Source organism: Mobula hypostoma, chromosome 2 (genome assembly GCF_963921235.1).
Source record: "Mobula hypostoma chromosome 2, sMobHyp1.1, whole genome shotgun sequence".
Taxonomy (NCBI): Eukaryota; Metazoa; Chordata; class Chondrichthyes; order Myliobatiformes; family Myliobatidae; genus Mobula; species Mobula hypostoma.
The window spans coordinates 248,951,570-248,976,520 of NC_086098.1; the positions used below are offsets into that span (position 1 = coordinate 248,951,570).

Genomic DNA, 24,951 nt, shown 5'->3' on the forward strand with positions numbered 1-24,951 from the left:
TTCTTCGAGCGACTGCCTTGTGATTGGTGCAGGGGCGACACGGGGGGCGGTTCTGCTCGGTGGCGAGGAGCGGCCGAGGTGAGAGCCCCCGGGCCTGGGAACCACTCCCCTCCGGTGGTCCGGCACCCGGGCCAGCGGACAAGCGAACGCGGGGGCGAGGGTAGTTTGACCGGAGCAGGGGATTAGAGGGCCAGAGGTGGTGGGTGCGGTAGAGGTGGGGACTGGGGTGAGCGCTGAGAAAGCTGAGCCTGGGAATGGGTGTGCGGGTGGGGGTGGGGGTGCGGGTGGGTATGGGGGGTGGGGGTGGGTGTGCGGGTGGGGGTGGGGGTGCGGGTGGGTATGGGGGGTGGGGGTGGGTGTGCGGGTGGGTATGGGGGGGTGGGGGTGGGTGTGCGGGTGGGGGTGGGGGTGGGTGTGCGGGTGGGTATGGGGGTGAGGGTGGGTATGGGGGGAGTGGGGGGATAGTATGGGGTTGTTGGAGGGGTGATTGAGGCTGGGAAGGTGAGGGGGTGAAGTTGACTAGCAGGAGGAAGAATGAGGGTGATAGGTGAGGTAGGCATGTGGGAAGCTAAGATGTGGGAAGGCGTCTGTGTTTACTAAGGAAACTGGCATGAAGTCTATGGAATTAAGGGAAACAACTAGTGAGATCATGGAAACTGTACAGATCGAAAAGGAGGAGGTGCTTGCTGTCTTGAGGAAAATTAAAGTGGCTAAATCCCTGGGTCCTGACAGGGTGTTCCCTCGGACCTTGAAGGAGACTAGTGTTGAAATTGCAGGGACCCTGGCTGAAATATTTAAAATGTCGCTGTCTACAGGTGAGGTGCCGGAGGATTGGAGAGTGGCTCATGTTGTTCCGTTGTTTAAAAAAGGATCGAAAAGTAATCCGGGAAATTATAGGCCAGTAAATTTAATGTCGGTAGTAGGTAAGTTATTGGAGGGAGTACTAAGAGACAGAATCTACAAGCATTTGGATAGACAGGGACTTATTAGGGAGAGTCAACATGGCTTTGTGTGTGGTAGGTCATGTTTGACCAATCTATTGGAGTTTTTCGAGGAGGTTACTAGGAAAGTGGATGAAGGGAAGGCAGTGGATATTGTCTACATGGACTTCAGTAAGGCCTTTGACAAGGTCCCGCATGGGAGGTTAGTTAGGAAAATTCAGTTGCTAGGTATACATGGAGAGGTGGTAAATTGGATTAGACATTGGCTCGATGGAAGAAGCCAGAGAGTGGTGGTAGAGAATTGCTTCTCTGAGTGGAGGCCTGTGTCTAGTGGCGTGCCACAGGGATCAGTGCTGGGTCCATTGTTATTTGTCATCTATATCAATGATCTGGATGATAATGTGGTAAATTGGATCAGCAAGTTTGCTGATGATACAAAGATTGGATGTGTAGTAGACAGTGAGGAAGGTTTTCAGAGCCTGCAGAGGGACTTGGACCAGTTGGAAAAATGGGCTAAAAAATGGCAGATGGAGTTTAATACTGACAAGTGTGAGGTATTGCACGTTGGAAGGACAAACCAACGTAGAACATACAGGGTTAATGGTAAGGCACTGAGGAGTGCAGTGGAACAGAGGGATCTGGGAATACAGATACAAAATTCCCTAAAAGTGGCGTCACAGGTAGATAGGGTCGTAAAGAGAGCTTTTGGTACATTGGCCTTTATTAATCAAAGTATTGAGTATAAGAGCTGGAATATTATGATGAGGTTGTATAAGGCATTGGTGAGGCTGAATCTGGAGTATTGTGTTCAGTTTTGGTCACCAAATTACAGGAAGGATATAAGTAAGGTTGAAAGAGTGCAGAGAAGGTTTACAAGGATGTTGCCGGGACTTGAGAAACTCAATTACAGAGAAGGGTTGAATAGGTTGGGACTTTATTCCCTGGAGTGTAGAAGAAAGAGGGGAGATTTGATAGAGGTATATAAAATTATGATGGGTATAGATAGAGTGAATGCAAGCAGGCTTTTTCCACTGAGGCAAGGGGAGAAAAAAAACCAGAGGACATGGGTTAAGGGTGAGGGGGGAAAAGATTAAAGGGAACATTAGGGGGGGCTTCTTCACACAGAGAGTGGTGGGAGTATGGAATGAGCTGTCAGACGAGGTGGTAAATGCTGGTTCTTTTTTAACATTTAAGAATAAATTGGACAGATACATGGATGGGAGGTGTATGGAGGGATATGGTCCGTGTGCAGGTCAGTGGGACTAGGCAGAAAATGGTTCAGCACAGCCAAGAAGGGCCAAAAGACCTGTTTCTGTGCTGTAGTTTCTATGGTTTCTATGGACCCTGGGGTGTGAGGCGGTGGTGATGATAGGAGGGATAGGCATAGTCATACTCTATCGATCCCGGGGGAAATTGGTTTTTGTTAGAGTTGCTCCATAAATAATAAATAGTAATAGAACCATAAATAGTTAAATAGTAATATGTAAATTATGTCATTAAATAAGTCCAGGACCAGCCTATTGGCTCAGGGTGTCTTACCCTCCAAAGGAGGAGTTGTAAAGTTTGATGGCCACAGGCAGGAATGACTTCCTATGACGCTCTGTGTTGCATCTCGATGGAATGAGTCTCTGGCTGAATGTACTCCTGTGCCCACCCAGTCCATTATGTAGTGGATGGGAGACATTGTCCAAGATGGCATGAAACTTAGACAGCATCCTCTTTTCAGACACCACAGTGAGAGAGTCCAGTTCCATCCCCACAACATCACTGGCCTAACGAATAAGTTTGTTGATTCTGTTGGTGTCTGCTACCCTCAGCCTGCTGCCCCAGCACACAACAGCAAACATGATAGCACTGGCCACCACAGACTCGTAGAACATCCTCAGCATCATCCGGCAGATGTTAAAGGACCTCAGTCTCCTCAGGAAATAGAGACGGCTCTGACCCTTTTTGTAGACAGCCTCAGTGTTAGTTGACCAGTCCAGTTTATTGTCAATTCGTATCCCCAGGTATTTGTAATCCTCCACCATGTCCACACTGACCCCCTGGATGGAAACAGGGGTCACCGGTACCTTAGCTCTCCTCAGGTCTACCACCAGCTCCTTAGTCTTTTTCACATTAAGCTGTAGATAATTCTGCTCACACCATGTGACAAAGTTTCCTACTGTAGCCCTGGGTGGGGTGGTGGGGTATTGGGGTGTGACTGTGTTGGCAGTGGTGGTGATCTGAGAGTGAGGAGCAGGGCTATAAGGAATACAGTGAGCTTGGGGCTGGGGCTGGTCGGGAGGAGGCCAGGCGATGAGCCTGGGGCTGGTGCAGCCACTGAGTTCTGGGGAGGTCCAGGGTTACTGGGAGGCTGTGAGTTTGGACTCCACCACATTCACTCGCCCCTGGCAAAACTCCGGAAGGGAGATGAGATGTGTGTCCTGGGGCTGATTCTTCATCCCATCAAACACCCCAGTACAAAATGGGTCAATGGGAGCAGAAGGATATTCAGGCCCTCAACAGTTCTGCTTCAATAAAACCACCTGTTCTTCCTGCCCCCCCCCCACCCCCCTTGCCTCCTGCCTGCACTGACCCCATACCCATCAGTACCCTATACCCTTACTTCCAAGCATTCATCCGCTCCTGGGAATCTCCAGAGCAACTCCAGCCTCTAGGGAAGAGAATGTGAAGCATTCATTGCCCCTTGACTATCAGCCTCTTGTTCTGAGTGTAAGCCTTGGTTTTAGACCACTAACCATCCATCCTGTACAACTTCTGTATGTTTTAATGACATCACCTCCCATACTTTGCATAAAAGAGTATAGAACTTTATCAGGCAGGTAGGGTACATCTGGAGTAATGCACTGTACACAGTTATGGTCCCCTAACCTATGAAAAATACAGAAAGCATGGGAAGCTGCCCAAACTATGCTCTCTTATCACTACTACCATTTGGGAAGGAGGTTCAGGAGCCTTAGATCCCACACCACCAGCTTCAGGAACAGTTATTACCCTTCAAACATCAGGATCCCGAACAGGCATGGATAACTTCACTCACCTCAACACTGAACTGATTCCACAACCTATGGACCCACTTTCAAGGACTTATGTTCTTGGTATTATTTATAATGGCTCCATCTGTCTAAGTAGACAATGGATGTGCCCGTTCCTGGGTGATGAATATGGAGATCCTGGGCTGCCCAGACATCAAGATCCCCCTCTCAGCCTCGCGGATGTGATCCAAAGGAACGCAAAGCAGTACATTTGGCATCAGCTTGGCTGTAGGAGCTGCCGGGAGGTGACGTGATACGTCATCCAACCGCCTTAGGGGCTGCACTCCGGATTTGTGTAGGGTTTACTCCTTAGCCTTCTCTTCTCCCGAAGATACCCACAAGGCAGTGGGATCTGTAACCCTGAACAGGGGCCCACACCGGGTACTGTCAGCCAGAGCCAGATGAGCCCGGGACTCATGTAAAGCAGGGTTGTCACGCCCTGTAGTAGTGACATATGGAGCCACTACCCGCTACCTAGAGTATTATTTATTTAATTTTGGTTTGCATTTGCAGTTTGTCTTTTGCACATTGGTTGTCTGTCTTTAGTGGGATTTTCATTGATTCTATTTCTCTGTTCGACTGTATACCTGCAACAAAGTGAATCTCAAAGTGATGAATAGTGACACACAAGTACTTTGATAATAAATTTACTTTGAAAAGAGATCTTCCCAGGTCAAATCCCTGGGGTGAGAGGGTAGTCCTGTCAAGAGAGGCTGGATAGTTTAGGTCTGTTTCCCTTGCAGTTTAGAAGAATGAGGGGTGATCCAAGGGTACACATTATGCTAGAGGGATAGAAAGGTAGGCAGAGGGAGTGGTGTGGCCTTTACTGATAAAGAATGGCATCAAATCAGTAGAAAGGTGTTGAACCCTTGTGCGTTGAGTTAAGGAACTGCAAGGGTAAAAGGACTTTGAAGCAGTTATATACAGGCCTTCCAACAGTGGCTGGGAGGTGGACCACAGGTTACAACAGGAAATAGAAAGGCGAGTCAGAAGGGCAATGTTATGGTAGTCATGGGAGATATTAACATGCAGGTCGATTGGGAAAGTCAGGTTGGTAATGGATCTCAAGAGAGTGAGTTTGTTGAATGCCTAAGAGATGGCTTTTCAGAGCAGTTTGTCATTGAGCCTACTAGGGGATCAGCTATTCTGGATTGGGTGTTACGTAATGAACCAGAGGCAATTAGGGAGCTTAAGGTAAACGAACCCTTAGGAACCAGTGATCACAAGATGATTGTGTTCAGCTTGAAATTTGATGGGGAGAAAGTAAAGTCTGATGTAGCAGTATTTCAATGGAGTAAGGGAAATTACAGTGGTATGAGAGAGGAGTTGGCTAAAGTCAATTGGAAGGAGATGCTGGCAGGGAGCAGCACTGGCGTGCACTTCTGGGGAAGATGAGGAAAGTGCAGGACATGTTTATTCCAAAAATGAAGAAATACTCAAATGGTAAAATAGTACAACCGTGGTTGACAAGGAAAGTCAGAGCTATTGTAAAAGAAAAAGAAAGGCATTCAAGAAAGCAAAAGTCAGTGGGAAGATAGAGGATTGTGAAATTTTTTAAAACCTACAGAGAGCAACTAAAAAAATCATTAGAAGGGAAAAGATGAAGTATGAAAGCAAGCTAGCAAATAATATCAAAGTGGATAGTAAAAGTTTTTTCAAGGATGTTAAAAATAAAAGAGATGAGAGTAGATATAGGACTGCTAGAAAATTAGGCAGGAGAAATAACGGGGGACAAGGAGATGGCTGATGAACTAAATGAGTATTTTGTGTCACTCTTCACTGTGGAACACTAGCAGTATGCCTGACGTAGTGTGTGAAGGAAGAGAAGTGGGTCCAGTTACTGTTACAAGAGAGAAGGTGCTCAAAAAGCTGAAAGACCTAAAGGTACATAAGTCACCTGGACCAGAGGAACTGCACCCTACGGTTCTGAAAGAGGTAGCATTAGAGCTTGTGGTGGCATTAGAAACGATCTTTCAAAAATCATTGGACTCTGGCATGGTGCTAGAGGACTGGAAAATTGCAAATGTTATACTCTACTCTTTAAGAAAGGAGGAAGGCAGCAGAAGGGAAATTATAGACCAGTTAGCCTGAGCTCAGTGGTTGGGAAGATGATGGAGTCAATTGTTAAGGATGAGGTGATGGAGTACTTGGTAACCCAGGACAAGATAGTACAAAGTCAGCATGGTTTCCTTCAGGGAAAATCCTGCCTGATGAACCTGTTGGAATTCTTTGAGGAGATTACAAGTAGGATAGATAAAGGGGATGCAGTGGATGTTGTAGATTTGGACTTTCAGAAGGCCTTTGACAAGGTGCCACACATGAGGCTGCTTACCAAGTTAAGAGCCCATGGTATTACAGGAAAGTTACTAACGTGGTTAGAGCATTGGCTGATTGGTCGGAGGCAGTGAGTGGGAATAAAAGGTTGGCTGCCAGTGACTAGTGGCGTTCCACAGGGGTCAGTGTTGGGACCACTTCTTTTTATGCTGTTATAAATTATTTCAATGATGGAATAGATGGCTTTGTTGCTAAGTTTGCAGATGATACGAAGATTAGTGGAGGGGCAGGTAGTGTTGAGGAAACAGGTAGGATGCAGAAGGACTTAGACAGATTGGGAGAATGGGCAAGAAAGTGGCAAATGAAATACAATGTTGGAAAATGCATGGTCAGCACTTTGGTAGAAGAAATAAATGTGCGAACTATTTTCTAAATGGGGAGAAAGTCCAGGAATCTGAGATACAGGGGGACTTGGGAGTCCTTGTGCAGAACACCCTGAAGGTTAACTTGCAGGTAGAGTCAGTGGTGAGGAAAGCAAATGCCATGTTAACATTCATTTCAAGAGGTCTAGAATACAAGAGCAAGGATGTGATGCTGAGGCTTTATAAAGCACTGATGAGGCCTCACCTTGAGTATTGTGAACAGTTTTGGGCTCCTCTTCTTAGAAAAGATGTGCTGGCATTGGAGAGGGTCCAGAGGAAGTTCACAAGGATGATTCCAGGAATGAAAGGGTTATCATACAAGGAACGTTTGATGGCTCTGGGTCTATACTCACTGGAATTCAGAAGGATGAGGGGGATCTCATCGAAACCTTTCGAATATTGAAAGGCCTAGACAGAGTAGATGTGGAAAGGATGTTTCCCATGGTGGGAGAGTCTAGGACAAGAGGGCACAGCCTCAGGATAGAGGGGCGCCCTTTCAAAACAGAGATGCGGAGAAATTTCTTTAGCCAGAGTGTGGTGAATTTGTGGAATTTGTTGCCACATGCCAGGTCATTGGGTGTATTTAAGGCAGAGATTGATAGGTTATTGATTGGACATGGCATCAAAGGTTACAAAGAGAAGGCCAGGAACTGGGGTTGAGGAGGAGATTTTTAAAAAATGATCAGCCATGATTGAATGGTGGATCAGACTCAATGGGCCTGACGGCCTAATTCTGCTCCTATGTCTTATGGTCTTATTCATACATCCAAGGTCCAAAAGCTCCTTGACGAGGTAGGCATTGCAATGTTTCCATCAGTGGGAGAGTAATGAATGAGGGGACACAGCTACAAAATAAAGGGATGGTCATTTACAACTAGAATGCATGGAGGCTCAGGAGATTCTGCAGATGCTGGAAATCTTGAGCAACAGACACAATTGCTGGAGGAACTCAGCCGGTCAGGCAGTATCTATGGAGAGGAATAAACAGTTGGCATTTGCAGCTGAGACCTCTCACCAGAACTGGAAAAGAAGGGAATGGGGGGGGGGGGGGAAGTGGATCTCTGAAATTCTCTGCCCATTCTGCTGGTGGGAGCTGGGTTGCTAGATGTACGTAAAGTGGAAATGGAGGTGAAGGAACTGAGGGGTATAGGAACTGTTACAGCAGGCCTATATAGATCAGTCTTCATCATTTTGAGTGGTGGGGCAAATGAAAGGGCTGAGTGGCCAGTCGCTGCTCCTGTTTCCTGCATCCCCTAGTCCCGCCCAGGTGGTGGTGGTGAGAGTTGGCTGTGTACGTTACTGAGGGTTTTCACTTCCTGGGAGAAGCTGTGGGATGTCTCACGGAACTGTGACAGTGCGAGGTCTCTCACGGAGTGCCTGTTCTCTCCCCTCCAGGCCAGCTGTCCCGTGGTGGCTCCTGAATGTTTGGGCTCAGGACCCTCCTAAGCCTTGGCGTGTTCGTCTCGACGCGGCTGGCTGCCCGTGGCTTGAGGCAGGGACTCTCTCGGGGACCGGGCTTCCTCTGCCCTAGAACCCAGTGGCCAGAGATGTCCGGCCAGGGGAACCTCAGCTGCCCTGCCCCTAGCGGGAAAGCCCTGAAGTACCTGGGGTAAGTCAGAGCGGGGGAGTTGGGCGAGAAGACCTTGGGGAGGGTGGAAGGAGTAACTGTGGGCTTTGGTAAACCATCGCAACATTAACCCTTTGGCCCAGGGGATCTGGGATGCCTTGGCTTGGAGGGACCGTGTTTGGAGAACACACTGAGTCCCCTCACCCAGGAGAGGAGACATTGTCCAAGCTGGAGATGACCAGACACCATTAGACAATGTCTCCTGCCCTGGATGAGGTTCCCTTGAGTGGAAAAGTGAAAGAAAGACTAGCTTATTTGTCTCATGTATATCAAAATGTGAAATATGCTATTTATGTTACGCCCCTAGCGCAAGCCTCTGACTGTGGGAGGAAACTGGAGGACCCGGGGGAAACCACGAACAATCACAGGAGGAGCATACAAAACTCCTTACAAAGAGTGGTGGGAATTGAACCTAGATGAGATGGAGCAATCCCACCACACCTGATCAGTTGTAATTTCTCCAGTAATCTGGTCTTGCCCACACTTCAGGATTCACTGCTCCTGATCTTGTTAAATACCTCTTCCGGCCACTGTCCCTCAGAGGAGGGGGGAGTTGGAGCAGGTGGTGGGTGTGGGGCAAAGTCTTTACGATGGTGCCAGGTCACCTCTGTACAGGGAGATCTGTGACTCTGCCCCCAGAGACAGCAGCGGAGCATTTGTTGGGGGGCGGGGGGAGTACATTGGATGCCATTTTGTGGGGTATAAAGGGGCAGGAAGCCATTCAAGTTGATGGACTGACACAGACTGGAAGGGCTGAATGGCACATTGCTGTCCCCTGAGCAGGTTCAGTGACCGTAGTGCTCTCCAGGTTATGGCCCCTTTCCTGTCCTCGTCTAGTGACAAGGGGTACCACACAACTCCCTCCTGCCACCCTGGGGTGGGGTGTGATTAACGAAGAGTGTCACCTCTTGCCCACAGACAGGAGGAGGCTCAGAATATTGACCAGGAGCTATTCACCGAGTACCGGTTCAGCGTGGACCAGTTGATGGAGCTGGCGGGTCTTAGCTGTGCCACTGCCATTGCCAAGGTTGGTGCCTGAACGTCCCTGGGACAGAGGTTGGAGGGAAGGGGAGGACTTTGTCCCTGGGTAAACGAACAGCTCATTTGTCCACAGACTCCAGGCACCCTCTGTTTAGTGGTGATCTGACCAGCCCTGCACACCATAGGCAGCACGGAAGGACAGGGTCCCTTCCCCAACTGGGAGCGACGGGCCATCTGACGCAGGGTTTGAGGGAGCTCCTTGGGATCTCACTTGCTTGGTGCCAGATACTGTTGGGCTAGGACAGCATTCTGTCAGCATGTGTGACCTCACATTGATGGGCAAAACCTTGCTGCCCTCACTCATCTCTCTCTCTCTCTCTCTCTCTCTCTCTCTCTACCCATTTTTCAGGCATACCCACTGTCATCGCTACGGAAAGAAAACCCCACTGTGTTGATCGTGTGTGGACCGGGCAACAATGGCGGAGATGGACTTGTGTGCGCGAGGCATCTCAAGCTCTTTGTAAGCACCACACTCCCGGGATCCTGATGAAGGACCTCAATCTGAAACATAGACTCCTTATTCCTTTCCATAGATGCTGCCTGACCTGCTGAAATCCTCCAGCATTCTGTGTGTTGGTCTGGACTTCCTGCACCGGCAGAATCTCTTGTGGTTAGACACTGAGCTGTGAGGCCGCACTTGGACTGTTGTTCTGTACCAGCCACCCTGCTATAGGAATGATGATAGTAAACTTGAAAGAGTGCAGAAAAGATGGACCAGGATGCTGCCAGGGTTCGAGGGACTGAGGGCTGGAGCTCTGAGATTGTTATTGTGTATGGGTTTGGTCATCAGGTTTTATTTGTGTTATTTTGAAAAAACAGCCCAACTACACCTTTGTGACCAAGTAACCCATTCATCGGTACATCTTTGGATGTGGTAGCAAACTGGAAACACACAGTCACAGGGAGAACGTACAAACTCCTTATGGACAGCAGTGGGAATGGAACCCAGTTGCTGGTGCTGGAATAGGATTACACTAATTGCTACACTACTGTGCCACGCTAAATGAGTTATGCCCATTGAATGGCAAATGACTGCGGCAGGGCTTCAACCTGCAGTCTCCTGCTCATCCTAATACTTATCAGACACCTTTATTAGGCCACATGGCCGTCATTATGTTGAAAAGAGTGTAAAGAAGATTTATGAGAATGGTATTGGTTTATTATCACACATACAGTGAAAAGCTTGTCTTGTGTACTGTTCATGCAGATCAGATCAGATCATTATATAATGTACTGAGGTAGAATTTGCTGAGACGGTCACCAGGATGTTGTCTGAAATGGAAGACTTTAGTTCTGGGGAGAGTTTGGACAGACTGGGACTAATTTTCCTGGGCAACGGAGGCTGCGAGATGGGCTGGTAGAGGTATGCAATTACATATATGATTTGAGAAGTTACAGAGAATCAATTTCCCGGCAAGAAGACTTGGTAGAAGCTTACACAATGATGAGAGGCAAAGACAAGGGTAGACAGCCAAGATAGAAATGTTTAATAGCAGAGGGCATGCACTTAAGATGAGGGGGAAGGTTGAAAGGAGATGTGCGGGGCAAGTTTTCTTTTACAGAGTGGTGGGTGCCTGGAATGTGCTGCCAGGTGGTGGCAGAGGCAGATATGACAGAGATGTTTATGGTGCTGAATATGCCGAGAATGCAGACACACGAAAATTGTGTAGACAGAAGGGATCAGTTTAATTGGGCATCATTAGTTAGTACAACATGGTAGGCTGAAGAGCCTCTTCCTGTGTGTATATATATATATATATATATATATATAAAAAAAATGTTTAAGGTGAGAGGAAGATGGTTTAAAAAGTATCTGAGGGGTGGCTGATATCTCAAACGTGGTGGAATCAAATACAGTCACTGCAGTTAAGATGGATATGGGCCTGGGAGCAGTGCAGATGGGCAGAGAGCAGCTTGGACAGGTCCAGCCGAAAGGACGAATTCTGTGATTGCCCTTTGGGGTCAGCCTTACTAATGTGTGGAGAAGTGTGTTTGAAAAAGGATCCAGTGCTCTCCCAGCTCGTATAATGAATAAACTCTTCTTGGGCTTCCACCCAGGTACAGGTATTAATTTTAACCAATGTTTCGATGACAAACTCTGCCATCTTCGTCACCCTGACAAGGGTGGCAGTTTGTCTTCAAAACATCGGTTAAAATTGATACCTGTGCCCAGCCTGAAGCCTAAGAAGGCTTTATTCAAGAAGTGTGCTACAGGCTATCCATGCTGGTGTTACTGACATTGTGTAAACAAGGAGTGGGGGCCTAGTGGGGCAATGCTTATGCAGCTTGGCCATGAACAGTAGAATAGGCTGAATGGGCCTACGTTGCTGTGTACTCTGCCGTTGATGTGTTATGCCATGCCAATGACTGTTCTCTCCCTGTGCAGGGCTACAAACCAGCCATCTTCTACCCAAAACAGTCCAGTAAGCCTCTGTTCCAGTCACTCACCACACAATGCCAGAAAATGGACATCCCCTTCCTGGCAGAATTCCCATCTGAGGTGAGTCCTGCGATTCCAGTGTGAGAGTGGGTGTTTGACTCAAACCATGTGTAGTTCCTCCCGTAGATCACTGCCTCCTGAATCCATCTTCATCTCAGCAATCCCCACCCTCCGGCTTCCAAACTTGGGCCATCCTGTTTATTCCGAATTCCGGCCGTCCTGTATCCCAACCAGAATCCTGATCATTGCAGATCCAGGCCATCCTGTGTCTCATTCCGGGACCCTGTTCATCCACACTACCCCCCCCCCCCCCAATGCAGTGACTCTGTTCCAATTCTCATTTTCTTTTCTACAACTTTAGACCCCCCAGCACCCACTCAGTGCTCTCCAAAACTGGCTCCCTATCATCCCAACTCCCCAAGTCCTGGGCTACCCTCCTCCAACAATTGCAAATCCCAGGCCTTCCGCTGGCTGCTGTCTCCACTGTGAAATGATCTTACCTGAATTTCCCTCTTCCCTCCTGTTGCTGTGTGATGCTGCCCTTCTGTGGGCCATTGATCATGTTGCGGGTCTGACACACTCCCCCATCGCCCAACAGCCTGCCCTTATTGACGAGGTCTACAACCTAGTGGTGGACGCCATCTTCGGGTTCAGCTTCAAGGGAGAAGCCCGTGAGCCCTTTGCCTCCATCCTGACTATACTGGAGACAGTGACCATCCCCATCGCCAGTGTGGACATCCCATCCGGTGAGTACACCACCAGCCAGCCTCACCTTGCCATGTATATGTGTGTGTGACTATATGGGTGGGAAGAGGTGTTGGTGGACAGAAGCAGGAGCCCTGCTGTTTTACACTATTCAATCCCCAGTGGGGTCCCAGCCAGAAAACTGGGGGCAGCTTCCGGGAGGTCCTTGGGATTTCCAAAACATTCCCAGGGCAAGGTCTTCAGTTCCGTAGGTAGGTTGTACTTAAGAACTAGGAGCAGGAGTCATCCATCTGGCCCGTCGAGCCTGCTCTGCCATTCAGAAAGATTGTGGCTGATCTATGGACTGATCTCCAACTTACCTGCATTTCCCCCACAAACTTCAGTTTCCCTGCTATGCAAAAATCTACTGTCTTATATATATTTAATGTAGTAAACTCTGCTGTTTCCCTGGGTAGAGAATTCCACAGAGTCCCTACTCTTTGGGAATAGCAGTTTTCCTCATCTCCATCCTAAATGTATTCCCACAAATCTTGAGCTGTGTCCTCTAGTTCCAGTTGGACTCTACTACTTGTGGACAGGAAAAAAAACTAAAGGGAGGTGTAATTCAAATCCCTGACAGGTTTTAAGGGGTAATAATGTTCAAATTCTTAATGGTTTTGAGGGAGTAATAACTTGTTCAAAATTCTGATGGGTCTTTATAACTAGTTCTGGAGAATTTGGTGACACAGGGATGGGGCAAGGGAACAAAAGGGTGGATGATGTTTCTGTACCATGACATCCCAAATCCTATACTTGGTGCCCTGACCAATGAAGGCCAGCGTGCTAAATGCCACTTTCACAGAACCATGGACTGTAGCTCAGCCCCAACAACACCCCTCCCAGCGCCCTGCCCTGCCCTTCCGCGGCCCACCTGGATCGTGCTGTAACCTTCACGAACCTTGCCTTGTTGACTTGACGCTGCCTCCTCTGCCTTTCTGACAGGTTGGGACGTGGAGAAGGGCAACCCGAAGGGGATCCAGCCCGACATGCTCATCTCGCTCACTGCCCCCAAGAAGGCAGCCAGCCACTTCACCGGACGCTACCACTTCCTGGGGGGCCGCTTCGTGCCCGCGGCCCTGGAGAAGAAGTACAGTCTCAACCTCCCAGAGTACCCTGGCACCGAGTGCGCCCGCCAGCTGCTGTGACACCCCTGCATGAGGGTGCCGTGTTCCTGTGGGCAGTCAGGACGGGTGGTCTCGCACTCGCTCCATTGCTGTGCTGCTACTAGCAATCTGAGCAGGTGGAGGTGGCTGGGTTTTTTAATAGGGAGCCTCAGAGTACACCATGAATCACAGCACAGGAGACCTTTCAGCCTGCTGGACCCCTGCCAGCTCTCTGAAAGGGTTCTTCCGAATGCTTCCCTCTCTCCAGTGTGGTCGGACTCCTCGCTGAATGTGGTCCCACCATCTCCTTGGGCAGAAAATGACTGCATGGAAATGCTCCCCCATCCTCCCCTTCTGTCTCTGCTACCCCATCCGTGATGAATGAGGTCCCAGCGTCTCCCAGCACAGCAACTGGCTGTGTGGAAATGCTCCCCCCACCCCCCCACACCTTTCCTCTGCTAACCAGTCCGTGATGAATGTAGTCCCAGCATCTCCCAGCACAGCAACTGGCTGTGTGGAAACCCTCACCCCGTCTTCCCTCTGCTACCCAGTCCCTGCTGCCAAATCACTGTTTTAAATTTTGTTTTTGTCTCGTGGGAGTTTGAGACTTTCACCTCATTGTGGAAGTTTCCAAGTGTATCTCCAGGCTTGCTCAGATCCTGCCGGGAGCCCAACACCCAGAAACACCAGCTAAGATTGTGTCCAATTGGAATGGTGTGACAATCCTACTGGGGAACTGATCAGAGTTCTTCTCGCTGTCAGTACTGTGCAGTTTGTTAACGTGGGCTGGGGTTAACACCTCTCTGAAGAACAGTGCTCAGTACATAATGTCCCTTTTTCACAGGAGCACAGTTACGGTGCCAGGGGTTAATCAGGAATGTTTCTCTAGCACAAACAGGGGTCAGACTTTCAGCTACACAATAAAAGGAATGAATAAAGTTGTTTCAGTTGACTCGAGTTTAATTTCAAACAAGTGGCACTGCCTCTTTGCTATCTGTCCAACCTCCCTGTTTAAGGCAGGGTACTGTAGCTCTGATACAGCAGAAAGGCCTGAGGAGCATCAAAAGTTAAATGCCACACTATAACCCCAGTGTACTGGAAAGTAGCAGCACATCATGTAACAGAAATGCAAAGGCATTCTGTGAACTCTCAGGGTTGGGTTAGAAAGGAGTGAGGGGAGCTTGTTAGAGAGTCACACAAACAGTTGAGGTGTAAAGTTCTAAAGTTCTCTGTGCCTGTTGTCATGTAGCCATTGATATAAAGGAACAATGTAAATACAAGAAATAATGAACAAAGATGAGAAGAAACACAAGTGGTCAGATGGAATAACTACAGGCCAGTCTCACCTGTTGGGAGAACAGGAGGAATATATGCAGGCCAGTTTGCCTCTTGTCGGTGGTGGGACAGACCAGAGAAAATTCTAAAACATTACATACAACAGAAGTTAGAGATGCTCCGATTAATCAGGGGAGCCGGTGTGAATTTCTTATACCAGAACATTGTGATGGGAGTAACTCATGCTTTAACCATTGAGCTTTGATGGTCTCGAGTAAGGTCATTTGACAAACTGATCCACTGAAATGCAGGGATAGCACAGGAAAGGTTGAAACCTGCCTGTGACAGGCGATGGCACAGAGGGAGGGAGGCCACAGATCACGTCCTCCCATCCCGCGTGTCCCTGCACTCAAGGTTGCTCTCGCTCTGCAGTCCTCCTTCGGTTCCCCGTCTGCGTTTGTGTCGCTTCGCCTTCCTCTTCGGGACTAGCTCATCAGCAGTCTGCGCACTGGGACCGGCGCCCTCGGTTTCCACGCCCTCCTCATCGGCTGGACTGGTGCGCTTTTTCTTCTTCTTCTTCTTCCTCTCCTCCTCCGCTCGGTCCGCACCTTCTGTCCCCACGCTGCCGGCCACTCGCTGCTGCCGCCCGTACTTGGCCATGAACTCCTTCTCCTGCTCCTCCAGCCGTAGCAGCTTGGCGTTCATGGTCACACCATGTCGAGCACCCCTGGGGACAGGGGGAGAGAAGACCATAAGCAGAGTCAGGCCATTCAGCCCATCGAGTCTGTTCCACCATTCCATCATGGCTGATCCCGGATCCCACTCAACCCCATAAACCTGCCTTCTCACCATATCCTTTGATGCCCTGACCGATCAGGAATCTCAACACCCACCTTAAGGCCCACGAACTTGGCCTTCGCTGCAGTCTGTGGCAGAGCATTCCACAGATTCACTACTCTCTGGCTGAAAACAATTCCTCCTCACCTCTGTTCAAAAGGGTCGCCCCTCAATTTTGAGGCTGTGCCCTCTAGTTCTGGATACCCCCACCACAGGAAACCTCCTCTCCACATCCACCCTATCCAGTCCTTTCAACATTCGGTAGGTTTCAATGAGATCCCCCCACATTCTTCTAAGTTCCAGCGAGTACAGGCCCAAAGCTGCCAACATTCCTCATATGTTAACCCCTTCATTCCCAAAATCATCCCTGTGAACCTCCTCTGAACTCTCTCCAATGACAACACACCCTTTCTGAGATGGGGCCCAAAGCTGTTGACAATACTCCAAGTGCAGCCTGACTAGTGTCTAATAAAGCCTCAGCATTATCTCCTTGCTTTTATATTCTATTCCCTTTGAAATAAATGCCAACATTGCATTTGCCTTCTTTACCAGAGACTCAACCTGTATATTAACCTTCTGGGAGTCTTGCACCAAGTCCCCTGCACTTCTAATGTTTGGACCTTCTACCATTTAAATTAAGTATTATTGCTCCTTTTACCAAAATTAATTATACATTTCCCAACACTGTATTCCAACTGCCACTTTTTTTGCCTGTTCTTTCAATTTAAGTCCTGCTGCAATTGCATTGCTTCCTCAGCACAACCTACCCCTCCGTCTATCTTTGTATCATCTGCAAACTTTGCCACAAATCTATCAATTCCGTTATCTACATCATTGACAAACAATGTGAAAAGCAGCGTCCTAATACTGACCCCTGAGGAACACCACCAGTCACCGGCAGCCAACCAGAAAAGGCCCATTTCATTCCCACTCGCTGCCTTCTGCCTGTCAGCCATTCCTCTATCCATATCAATATCTCTCCTGTAATGCCACAGGATTTTATCTTGTTAAGCAGCCTGATGTGTGGCACCTTATCAAATGCCTTCTGAAAATCCAAGTAAATGGCATCCACTGCCTCTCTTTTGTCTGCCCTGCTTGTTACTTCTTTGAAAAACAGATTGGTCAGGCAAGATTTCCCTTAACAGAAACCATACTGACTTTGACGTATTTTATCATTAGTCTCCAAGTACCCAGAAACCTAATCCTTAATAATAGACTCCAACACTCTCCCAACCACTGAGGTCAGGCTAACGGGCCTATAATTCCCTTTCTTTTGTCTTCCTCCCTTCTTAAAGAGTAGAGTGACAATTTGCAATCTTCCAGTCCTCCAGGACCATGCCAGAATCAAATGATTCTTGAAAGATCATGACTAATGCATCCGTTATCTCTTCAGCAACCTTTCAGGACTCTGGAATGTAGTCCATCTGGCCCAGGCAACTTATCCAGCTTAAGACCTTGAGTATGCCTAGCACTGTTTTCTTTGTAATAGCAATGACACTCACTTCTGCTCCATGACACTCACAGACCTCTGGCACACTGCTAGTGTCTTCCACAGTGAAGATAGATGCAAAGTACCCATTAAATTCACCTGTCATTTTTGTCACCCATTACTACCTCACCAGCATCAATTTCCAGTGATCCAATATCAACTCTCACCTCCCTTTTACTCTTCATATAACTGAAAAAGCTTTTGGTCTCCTGCTTTATATTATTGGCTAGTCAGCCCTCATATTTCATCTTTTCCCTTCGCCTTTTGTTGGATTTTAAAAGCTTCCCAATCATCCAACTTCCCACTAAGTTTTGCTACCTTATATGCTCTTTCCTTGGGTTTATGCAGTCGTTAACTTCCTTTGTCAGCCACGATTCCCTACCCCTGCCATTTGCGAACAACTTCTTCTGTGGGACATATCTATCCTGTGCCTTGTGAACTATTCCCAGAAACTTCAGCCATCTCTGCTCTCGTCATCCCCACCAGTATCCTCCTCCAATCCACCTGGGCAAGCTCCTCTCTCATGCCTCTTCAAATTCCCTTTATTCCATGCAATACTGATACATCTGACTTGTGCTTCTCCCTCTCAAATTGCAGTATGAATTCAATCATATTATGATCACTGCCTCCTGAGGGTTCCTTTACATTAAACTCCCTAATAAGGTCTGGGTTATTACACAACACCCAATCTAAGGTAGCCTTTTCTTGAGTAGAGTTAAGCACAAGCTGCTCTAAAGAGCCATCTCGTAGGCATTCAAATTCCTTCTCTTGCAATCCAACATCAACCCAGTTTTCCCAATCCCTTTCCATATTGGAAGTCCCCCATTACAATTGTGTCATTATCCTTCTTAAATGGCTTTTCCAGTTCCCTTTGCAATCTCAACCCCATATCTTGGCTACTATTTGGAGGCCTATATATGATTCCCATGATGTTTTTTTTACCCTTGCAGTTTCTTAACTCTACTCACAAAGATTCAACGTTCTTTGATCATATGTCACCTGTTTCTAAAGATGTAATTCCATCTCTTACCAACAGAGCCACACCATCACCAATGCCTTCCTGCCTGATGTTAAGCTCCCAACTATGAGAAGGTGGGAGGGGGTGGTCAGGGCAGTGGCTAGTAGCTGGACAGAACAGGTGGAGAGATCAAATTGCTGTGTGTACTCACTTGTGCGCGGTGCGGCCTCCGCAGGCCTGGACTAGCTCCTCATCGGTCAGCCTGTGCTCAGAAAAGAGCAGAGGGAGTTAGCAACAGCCTGCAGGATCCTCCCGTCTTCCCTAACCCCAACAATCATCAGGGTGGGGCAGGAGGGAGGGTGGCGCGAGTAAGGGTTGGGGGGGGTGCAGTAGTGGGGAAGACGCGAGTGAAATGAAGCGATAGGCTGGGGGAGTGATAGCTGGTGACCGAAGGGTGAGGTCGTGGGACATGGGGTGGGAAGAAGAAGGGGCAGCAAGCCCAGAAGAACTGAACTATCCCTGGACTCCCCTTGCACACAGCTCCTCAGGTTAGTGGGTACCTGGTGGTCGACGAGAGGTTCAGTTTCTCATCTTCATCACTGGTACTGTCACTGTCGCTCCCCTCTGGACTTGGAGCCACCTCCTGCTGCTGTTTGTCAGGTGTTAGCGTGGCCGCCTGTAGAAACAGGACAAGCTGAATGAGGTGGTGTAGGGGTGTGGACACCAGGGTGGCTCCTATCAACAGTGGAGGCACCACGAGCAACCAGACAAGATATAAATATATAAACATAGCAAGTTATAAATTGACAGTGATCTTTCACAGGGACCTGCAGCAAGATTACGGGAAACCCGCAGGGGTGTGAGAAGGAGCAGGGAGTTTCCCAAATCAGGATAAAGAAGCAGGTGCTGGAATCTGCAGCCACACACAAACTGTTAGAGGGACTCAGCAGGCTGGGAAACATCTTGGGGGGGCGGGGGGGGGGGAGAATAGACAGTCAACATTGCAGGTCAAGACCCTTCACCTGAACAGGACGTGGCAGGAACCACCATCTTATGCATTAGCTTGGATCCAACATTGAGTTTCACAGGGAACTGAAGCATGGATCTATAGGCATCCGTTAGTCTCATGAGACCATGGATTTGCACCTTGGAAGGTTTCCAGGGCGCAGGCCTGGGCAAGGTTGTATGGAAGACCAGCAGTTGCCCATGCTGCAAGTCTCCCCTCTCCACGCTACCGATGTTGTCCAAGGGAAGGGCATTAAGACCCATACAGCTTGGCACTGGTGTCGTCGCAGAGCAATGTGTGGTTAAGTGCCTTGCTCAAGGGAACAACATGCTGCCTCAGCCAAGACTCGAACTAGCGACCTTCAGATCACTGGATGAACGCCTTAACCACTTGGCACAACTGGAGGATGACTGCAGGGCTATGTGAGAGGGAGCAGCAGGGTTGACCAACACCACCTACCATCCCCCTGCTCCCATCTAAAGGAAGCTGGCTAAACAGTGGTCGCAGCCAACCTGTTCTATTCACCACCCACTGGTTTAAAGGAGTTTGGATTCAGCATGTGACCAGATCGAAGGAAGTTTGCAACAATTAGAGCTTGAGAGAGAGAAACATGCTGTTGACCGAGGGCCTTTGACATTAAGTAGGGGAGAATGTCCGTGGCCTGTGGAAGGGGATTCAGTGGGCAGGAGGGATGGGAAGAGTCGGTGATGGGGGAGAATGTCTGTGGCCTGTGGAAGGGGATTCAGTGGGCAGGAGGGATGGGAAGAGTCGGTGATGGGGGAGAATGTCCGTGGCCTGTGGAAGGGGATTCAGTGGGCAGGAGGGATGGGAAGAGTCGGTGATGGGGGAGAATGTCCGTGGCCTGTGGAAGGGGATTCAGTGGGCAGGATGGATGGGAAGAGTCGGTGATGGGGGAGAATGTCCGTGGCCTGTGGAAGGGGATTCAGTGGGCAGGAGGGATGGGAAGAGTCGGTGATGGGGGAGAATGTCCGTGGCCTGTGGAAGGGGATTCAGTGGGCAGGAGGGATGGGAAGAGTCGGTGATGGGGGAGAATGTCCGTGGCCTGTGGAAGGGGATTCAGTGGGCAGGAGGGATGGGAAGAGTCGGTGATGGGGGAGAATGTCCGTGGCCTGTGGAAGGGGATTCAGTGGGCAGGAGGGATGGGAAGAGTCGGTGATGGGGGAGAATGTCTATGGACAACGGAAGGGGATTCAGTGGGTGGCGGGGGGGGAATGTCCATGGCCCATGGGAGGGTATTCAATGGTAGGAGGAGAGAGTTAATGATGGAGGCATGTCTCTGGGCTGTGGAACGGAACTTAATGGGTGGTGGTGGAAAGAATCAGTGATGGAGGAGAATGTCTTTGGCCAATGGTAGGGGATTCAATGATGGGAGAAGAGAGTTTGTGATGGAGGCATGTCTTTGGTTATGGAATGGGATTCAGTGGGTGGGTGGGGGGGAGTGGGTGTCTCTCTCCAGTGCTCCGACTTGCTGAGTTTTTAGGCATTTTCTGTATTATTTATACATCAGAGAGGGAAGTTGTTCCTCTGGTGCATGGGATTTGGGACAAGGCGAGAGGCAGGAAGGCCTTCCCTTCCTTCCTGAAGACTAGGGGTGGGGGTAGATCCAGAATTCCCTCCCCCACAGCTGTTAAACAGGGTGCAGGGGCGAGTGGTGGATTGGGATCCAGAATCTCATTGCCTGAGGATAGAAAGGGGGCTGTGATCAAAACCGTGATGGGGGGATAGGATCAAAACATTCCACTGGAACAGTGAATAGCCTCTTCCTCCTATCCCCACTGCCGAGTCAGTAATGCCGCACAGGGCAGGAGTGGACAATCCACCATTCCTGTAGAGTCTCTGACCCCCATTCACCAAGTCCCGACCCCAGGACACATGACTAGGTCATGGTTCACGGGCTCGGGTCAGCTGGGGCTGGGCATGCTGGGGTTTGATTTTTTTGCCCACTCCCTTAGCAGGTCCAGAGTGCAGGGGATTGGGTCTCAGTGGGGACAACCAGCAGCCCGAAACCAAGCCAGGATGCAGTGTGTCCAACTGCCCCCAACAAGGTGCAGTGGGCACCCATTAGCACTGAGCTCCGGGGGAGGGACGTGGGAGTCCAGGCACTGCCACCAATATTGGTCACTGGGGCTAGAACTGCAAATCGGAGGGCTGGGAGAGTTACAGAGACCACAGAAGGACTAATGAGTGGGACAAAAACCTTCTGTGCCAAGGTAAGGTGGGGGTTGGGGGGGGTAGGGAAGAGGAGTTTCAGAGCCCCGTCTGGACCATGGACTGGGTACCTTGACGAACCGCCCATACAGCAGGTCCCGGCAGAGCTGGGCTTTCCGTGGCTTCTTGTTGCTGATGGGTCCTTGTTCCTGCCCTGTGTTCCCGTCCTTCCGCACTTCCACGCCATCCTGCGGGAAAGTCAGTAACGATACAGCCATTGTGGAACGGTGCACTGAGTCACAGTGGCCGGCATTGACCCGAAAAGCATCTCCCACACAATGCCAACCAATCGCTAGAGATTAAGTGTCGTGTTGCAGTTGTACAAGACATTGGTTAAACCACACGTGGTGGTTCTGGCCACCATGTGTGAGTTTGAAAACCATGAGATGACGTTGCAACTCTCCAAAACCCTGGCTGGACCACACTTGGGGAGTATTGCGCTCAGTTCATTTGAAAGGGTGCGGAGGTTTACCAGGGTGTTGCATAGATTAGAGAACGTGTCACATGAGGAGAGGTTGAGCAAGTTAAGACTCTTCTTAGGAGCAAAGGAGGGTGAGAAGTGATTTGATAGAGGTCTATAAGATTATAAGAGGCATAGATAGAGTGACAGCCAGCACCTTTTCCCAGGGCAACAACAGCTAATATGAGAAAGCATAATCTCAAAGAGATTGGAGGAAAGTACAAGAAGATCAGAAGTATTTTTTTTTTAAATACACAGAATGGTGGGTACGTGGAACACACGACTAGGGGTGGTGACAGAGGCAGATACATCGGGGACAGCCACTATATGAAAGAAAACAGAGGGTCATGGTCTTTGTAAAAGGGTTTAGGTAGATCTTGGGTAGCCAGTCAGAGTAACACACACAAAATGCTGGAGGAAATCAGCAAGTCAGGCAGCATCTATGGTGAGTATAAAGAGCCAATGTTTCAAGACAAACCCCTGCATCATTTAAAGGGGATTGGAAGGGGTCAGTTTTCCACACGTTGGTGGTGCTATTTGCATCGAGCTGCAGGAAGTGGTGAAGGTGGGTACAATTACAATAGTTAAAAAACATTTGCGCGAGTCATATAGCATGGAAACAGGATCTTTGGTCCATCAGATCTAGGCTGAGCACAGCATCCTCCGCTAATCCCAGTTGCCTGTCTTCAGCGCCTAACTCTCCAAGCCCCTCCCCTCCACGTACCTCTCCAAATGTCTCTTAATGTTGCATTTGTACCCACCGTGACCACTTCCTCTGGCATCTCATTCCAAGTACTCACTACCCTGTGTAAAGAGTTTGCCTCTCCCCTCTTGTATCTGTGCTTTTTTGGACTCCCGAACCATGAGGGCCTTCTGAGGTGTAGAAAATGTGTCGGGAGATAATGCAGCTCAATGGAATCAGCGTAGTTATCATGTTTGTCATGAAGGAAATGGGCCGAATGACCTCTTTCTATGTTGTGTGATTCCAGTCTGATAACCATCCTCCCAATGAAAGTTCTCCAGTCTCAGTTCCCGTCCCTTCATTGCCCTCTTTCATCGTGTTACCATTCCTTGTGACAGTTACCCTCCCATGACACATTCCCCTCTTAAAATCTGAGACCCAGGTAACATACACTCCCATGAAGTGTAAGCTGCCCAACTACCCACCCTCATCGCCACCTTATTACCTTGGCTTCTTCCTCCTTCCTTTCCAGTTCTGAAGGGTCTCACTGACTGTTTATTCTCCTCTGTAGACACTGCCTGACCTGCTGGGCTCCTCCAGCATTTCGGGTGTGTTAATATAAACTGCCTCCTTACACCATAACTCCTTCAATGGCACTTCTGTTTAAAAATTTCACATTCTTAAATGACCCTTCACAGACCAGGTTTGAAAACCAAGGATGCTGGGGATTTGAAATCAAACCAGAAATGGCTGGAAACACGCAGCAGTACAGGCAGTATGTGGAGAGAGAAGAGAAAAACACATTGATGTTTCGGGCTGAAGATAATTTCACTCGGCCAATTCTGATGGTCTCAGACTCTGCATCTCCCCTCAGATGCTGCCTGACCTGCTCAGTTTCCGGCATTTTCTGCTTCAGGCATTCACCTGGACAGAGGTCCAAGGTGAACTGCAGGCCAAACTCTCAGGATACTGGACACTTTGTGGGAGTGCAGACTTCCCAGAGTTACCTGGCACCAAGACAGGGCAGTCCATCTTTGAGGAGACAACCGTGTGGAGAGTGTACTTCTCTCCTCTCCAGGGAGTTTTATGCCAGCTTCACAGTACAATTCTTAGCAGAAGGAACAAAGGGGTCTTGGAGTCCACATCTACAGATCATTCAAAGTGCCATGCAAGATGATAGAGTGGTTAAGAAGGTATATAGTGTGTTGGCTTTCATTAGTCGGGATTGATTTCAAGAGCCACAAGATAATGTTGCAGCTCTCTAAAACTCTGATTAGATCACACTTAAAGAGTATTGTGTTCAGTTCTGGTTACCTCATAGGAATGATGTGGGAGCTTTAGAGAGGGTGCAAAGGAGATTATTAGGACGCTGCCTAGATTATGAGGATAGGTTAGGCGAGCTAGGTAGGGCTTTTCTCTTTGAAGCACAGTAGGATGAGGTGTACAAGGTGATACGACCATAAGAAATAGGAGCTGACTCAGCCATTTGGTCCATGAAGTCTGCTCTGCCATTTCTGCTGACCATAGCCTATTTTGTCATGTGCCTCCAAGTACCCCAAAACTACTTCCTAACAATTGATTCCAACATCTTCCCACCCACTGAGGTCAGCCTAACTGGCCTACGGTTTCCTTTCTTCTGCTTCTCTCCCTTCAAGAGTGGAGTGACATTTGCAATATTCTAGTCTTCTGGAACCATTCCAGAATCTGGTGATTCTTGAACAATTATTACTAATGTTTCCATGATCTCTTCACCCACCTCCTTCAGAACCCTGGGGTGTACACCATCTGGTGTAGGTGACTTATCTACTTTCAGACCTTTCAGTTTCCCTAGTAATGCTAACTTCACACACTTCATGACCTTTGGAACTTCCCCCATACTAGTGTCTTCCACAGTGAAGACTGATGCAACATACTTATTCAGTTTGCCCCCCATTACTACCTCCAACATCGTTTTCCAGTGGTCTGACAGCCACTCTCACCTCCCTTTTATACTTTATGTATCTGAAGAGACTTTTGGCATCCTCTTTTCTTCGTATTCCATCTTTACCTTCTTAATGAGTTTTAAAATTGCCTTCTGTTGGTATTTGAAAGCTTCCCAGTCCTCTAATTTCCTACCAATTTTTGCTCTACTATATGCCCTGTCTTTGGTTTTTATGTTGGCTTTGACTTCTCGTTAGCCATGCTTGTGTCATCTTGCCTTTAGAAAACTTCTTCCTCTTTGTGATGTTTATATCCTGTGCCTTCCAAACTGTTTCCAGAAATTCCAGCCTTTGCTGCTCTGTTCTTTTCCAATCAATTTTGGCCAACTCCTCTCTCATCCCTCTGTAATTCCCTTTAATACTGATTTAATCCCACTGTAATACTGATACTTGTGACTCTTTCTCA

The 24,951-nt window shown here is 48.7% G+C and overlaps 2 protein-coding genes across 4 annotated transcripts in view; one reads left to right on the forward strand and one right to left on the reverse strand.

Moving 5' to 3' along the window:
- naxe (NAD(P)HX epimerase) lies at window positions 1-14,572 on the forward strand. 3 transcript variants are annotated; one of them, XM_063041968.1, is made up of 7 exons: window positions 1-78; window positions 8,071-8,284; window positions 9,221-9,329; window positions 9,693-9,803; window positions 11,730-11,843; window positions 12,382-12,529; window positions 13,470-14,572. In XM_063041968.1, exons 2-7 carry the CDS (start codon window positions 8,097-8,099, stop codon window positions 13,670-13,672), a joined length of 873 nt encoding a protein of 290 aa, XP_062898038.1. In that variant the 5' UTR covers window positions 1-78; window positions 8,071-8,096; the 3' UTR covers window positions 13,673-14,572. The 3 variants fall into 3 exon arrangements, with proteins under 3 accessions (XP_062898038.1, XP_062898039.1, XP_062898040.1); XM_063041969.1 differs by lacking the exon at window positions 1-78 and adding an exon at window positions 92-160; XM_063041970.1 differs by lacking the exon at window positions 1-78 and adding an exon at window positions 5,844-5,863.
- The window catches only part of gpatch4 (G patch domain containing 4), a 16,695-nt gene continuing 5,799 nt past the window's right edge, over window positions 14,056-24,951 (reverse strand). Inside the window, exons 4-7 of the mRNA XM_063041971.1 lie at window positions 21,496-21,612; window positions 18,750-18,865; window positions 18,401-18,451; window positions 14,056-15,632 (exon numbers count right to left, since the gene is read on the reverse strand). Coding sequence (XP_062898041.1) covers window positions 15,284-15,632; window positions 18,401-18,451; window positions 18,750-18,865; window positions 21,496-21,612 — 633 coding nt within the window. The 3' untranslated portion in view covers window positions 14,056-15,283. The remainder of the gene's footprint in view (window positions 15,633-18,400; window positions 18,452-18,749; window positions 18,866-21,495; window positions 21,613-24,951) is intronic.

What these genes read in the sequence shown, in the direction of transcription:
- naxe (XM_063041968.1), top strand. Translation starts at nt 8,097, where the DNA reads ATGTTTGGGCTCAGGACCCTCCTAAGCCTTGGCGTGTTCGTCTCGACG. An exon ending in GTGCCACTGCCATTGCCAAG is followed by an intron (nt 9,330 to 9,692) that starts GTTGGTGCCTGA and finishes CCCATTTTTCAG; the next exon opens with GCATACCCACTGTCATCGCT. An exon ending in CGAGGCATCTCAAGCTCTTT is followed by an intron (nt 9,804 to 11,729) that starts GTAAGCACCACA and finishes CTCCCTGTGCAG; the next exon opens with GGCTACAAACCAGCCATCTT.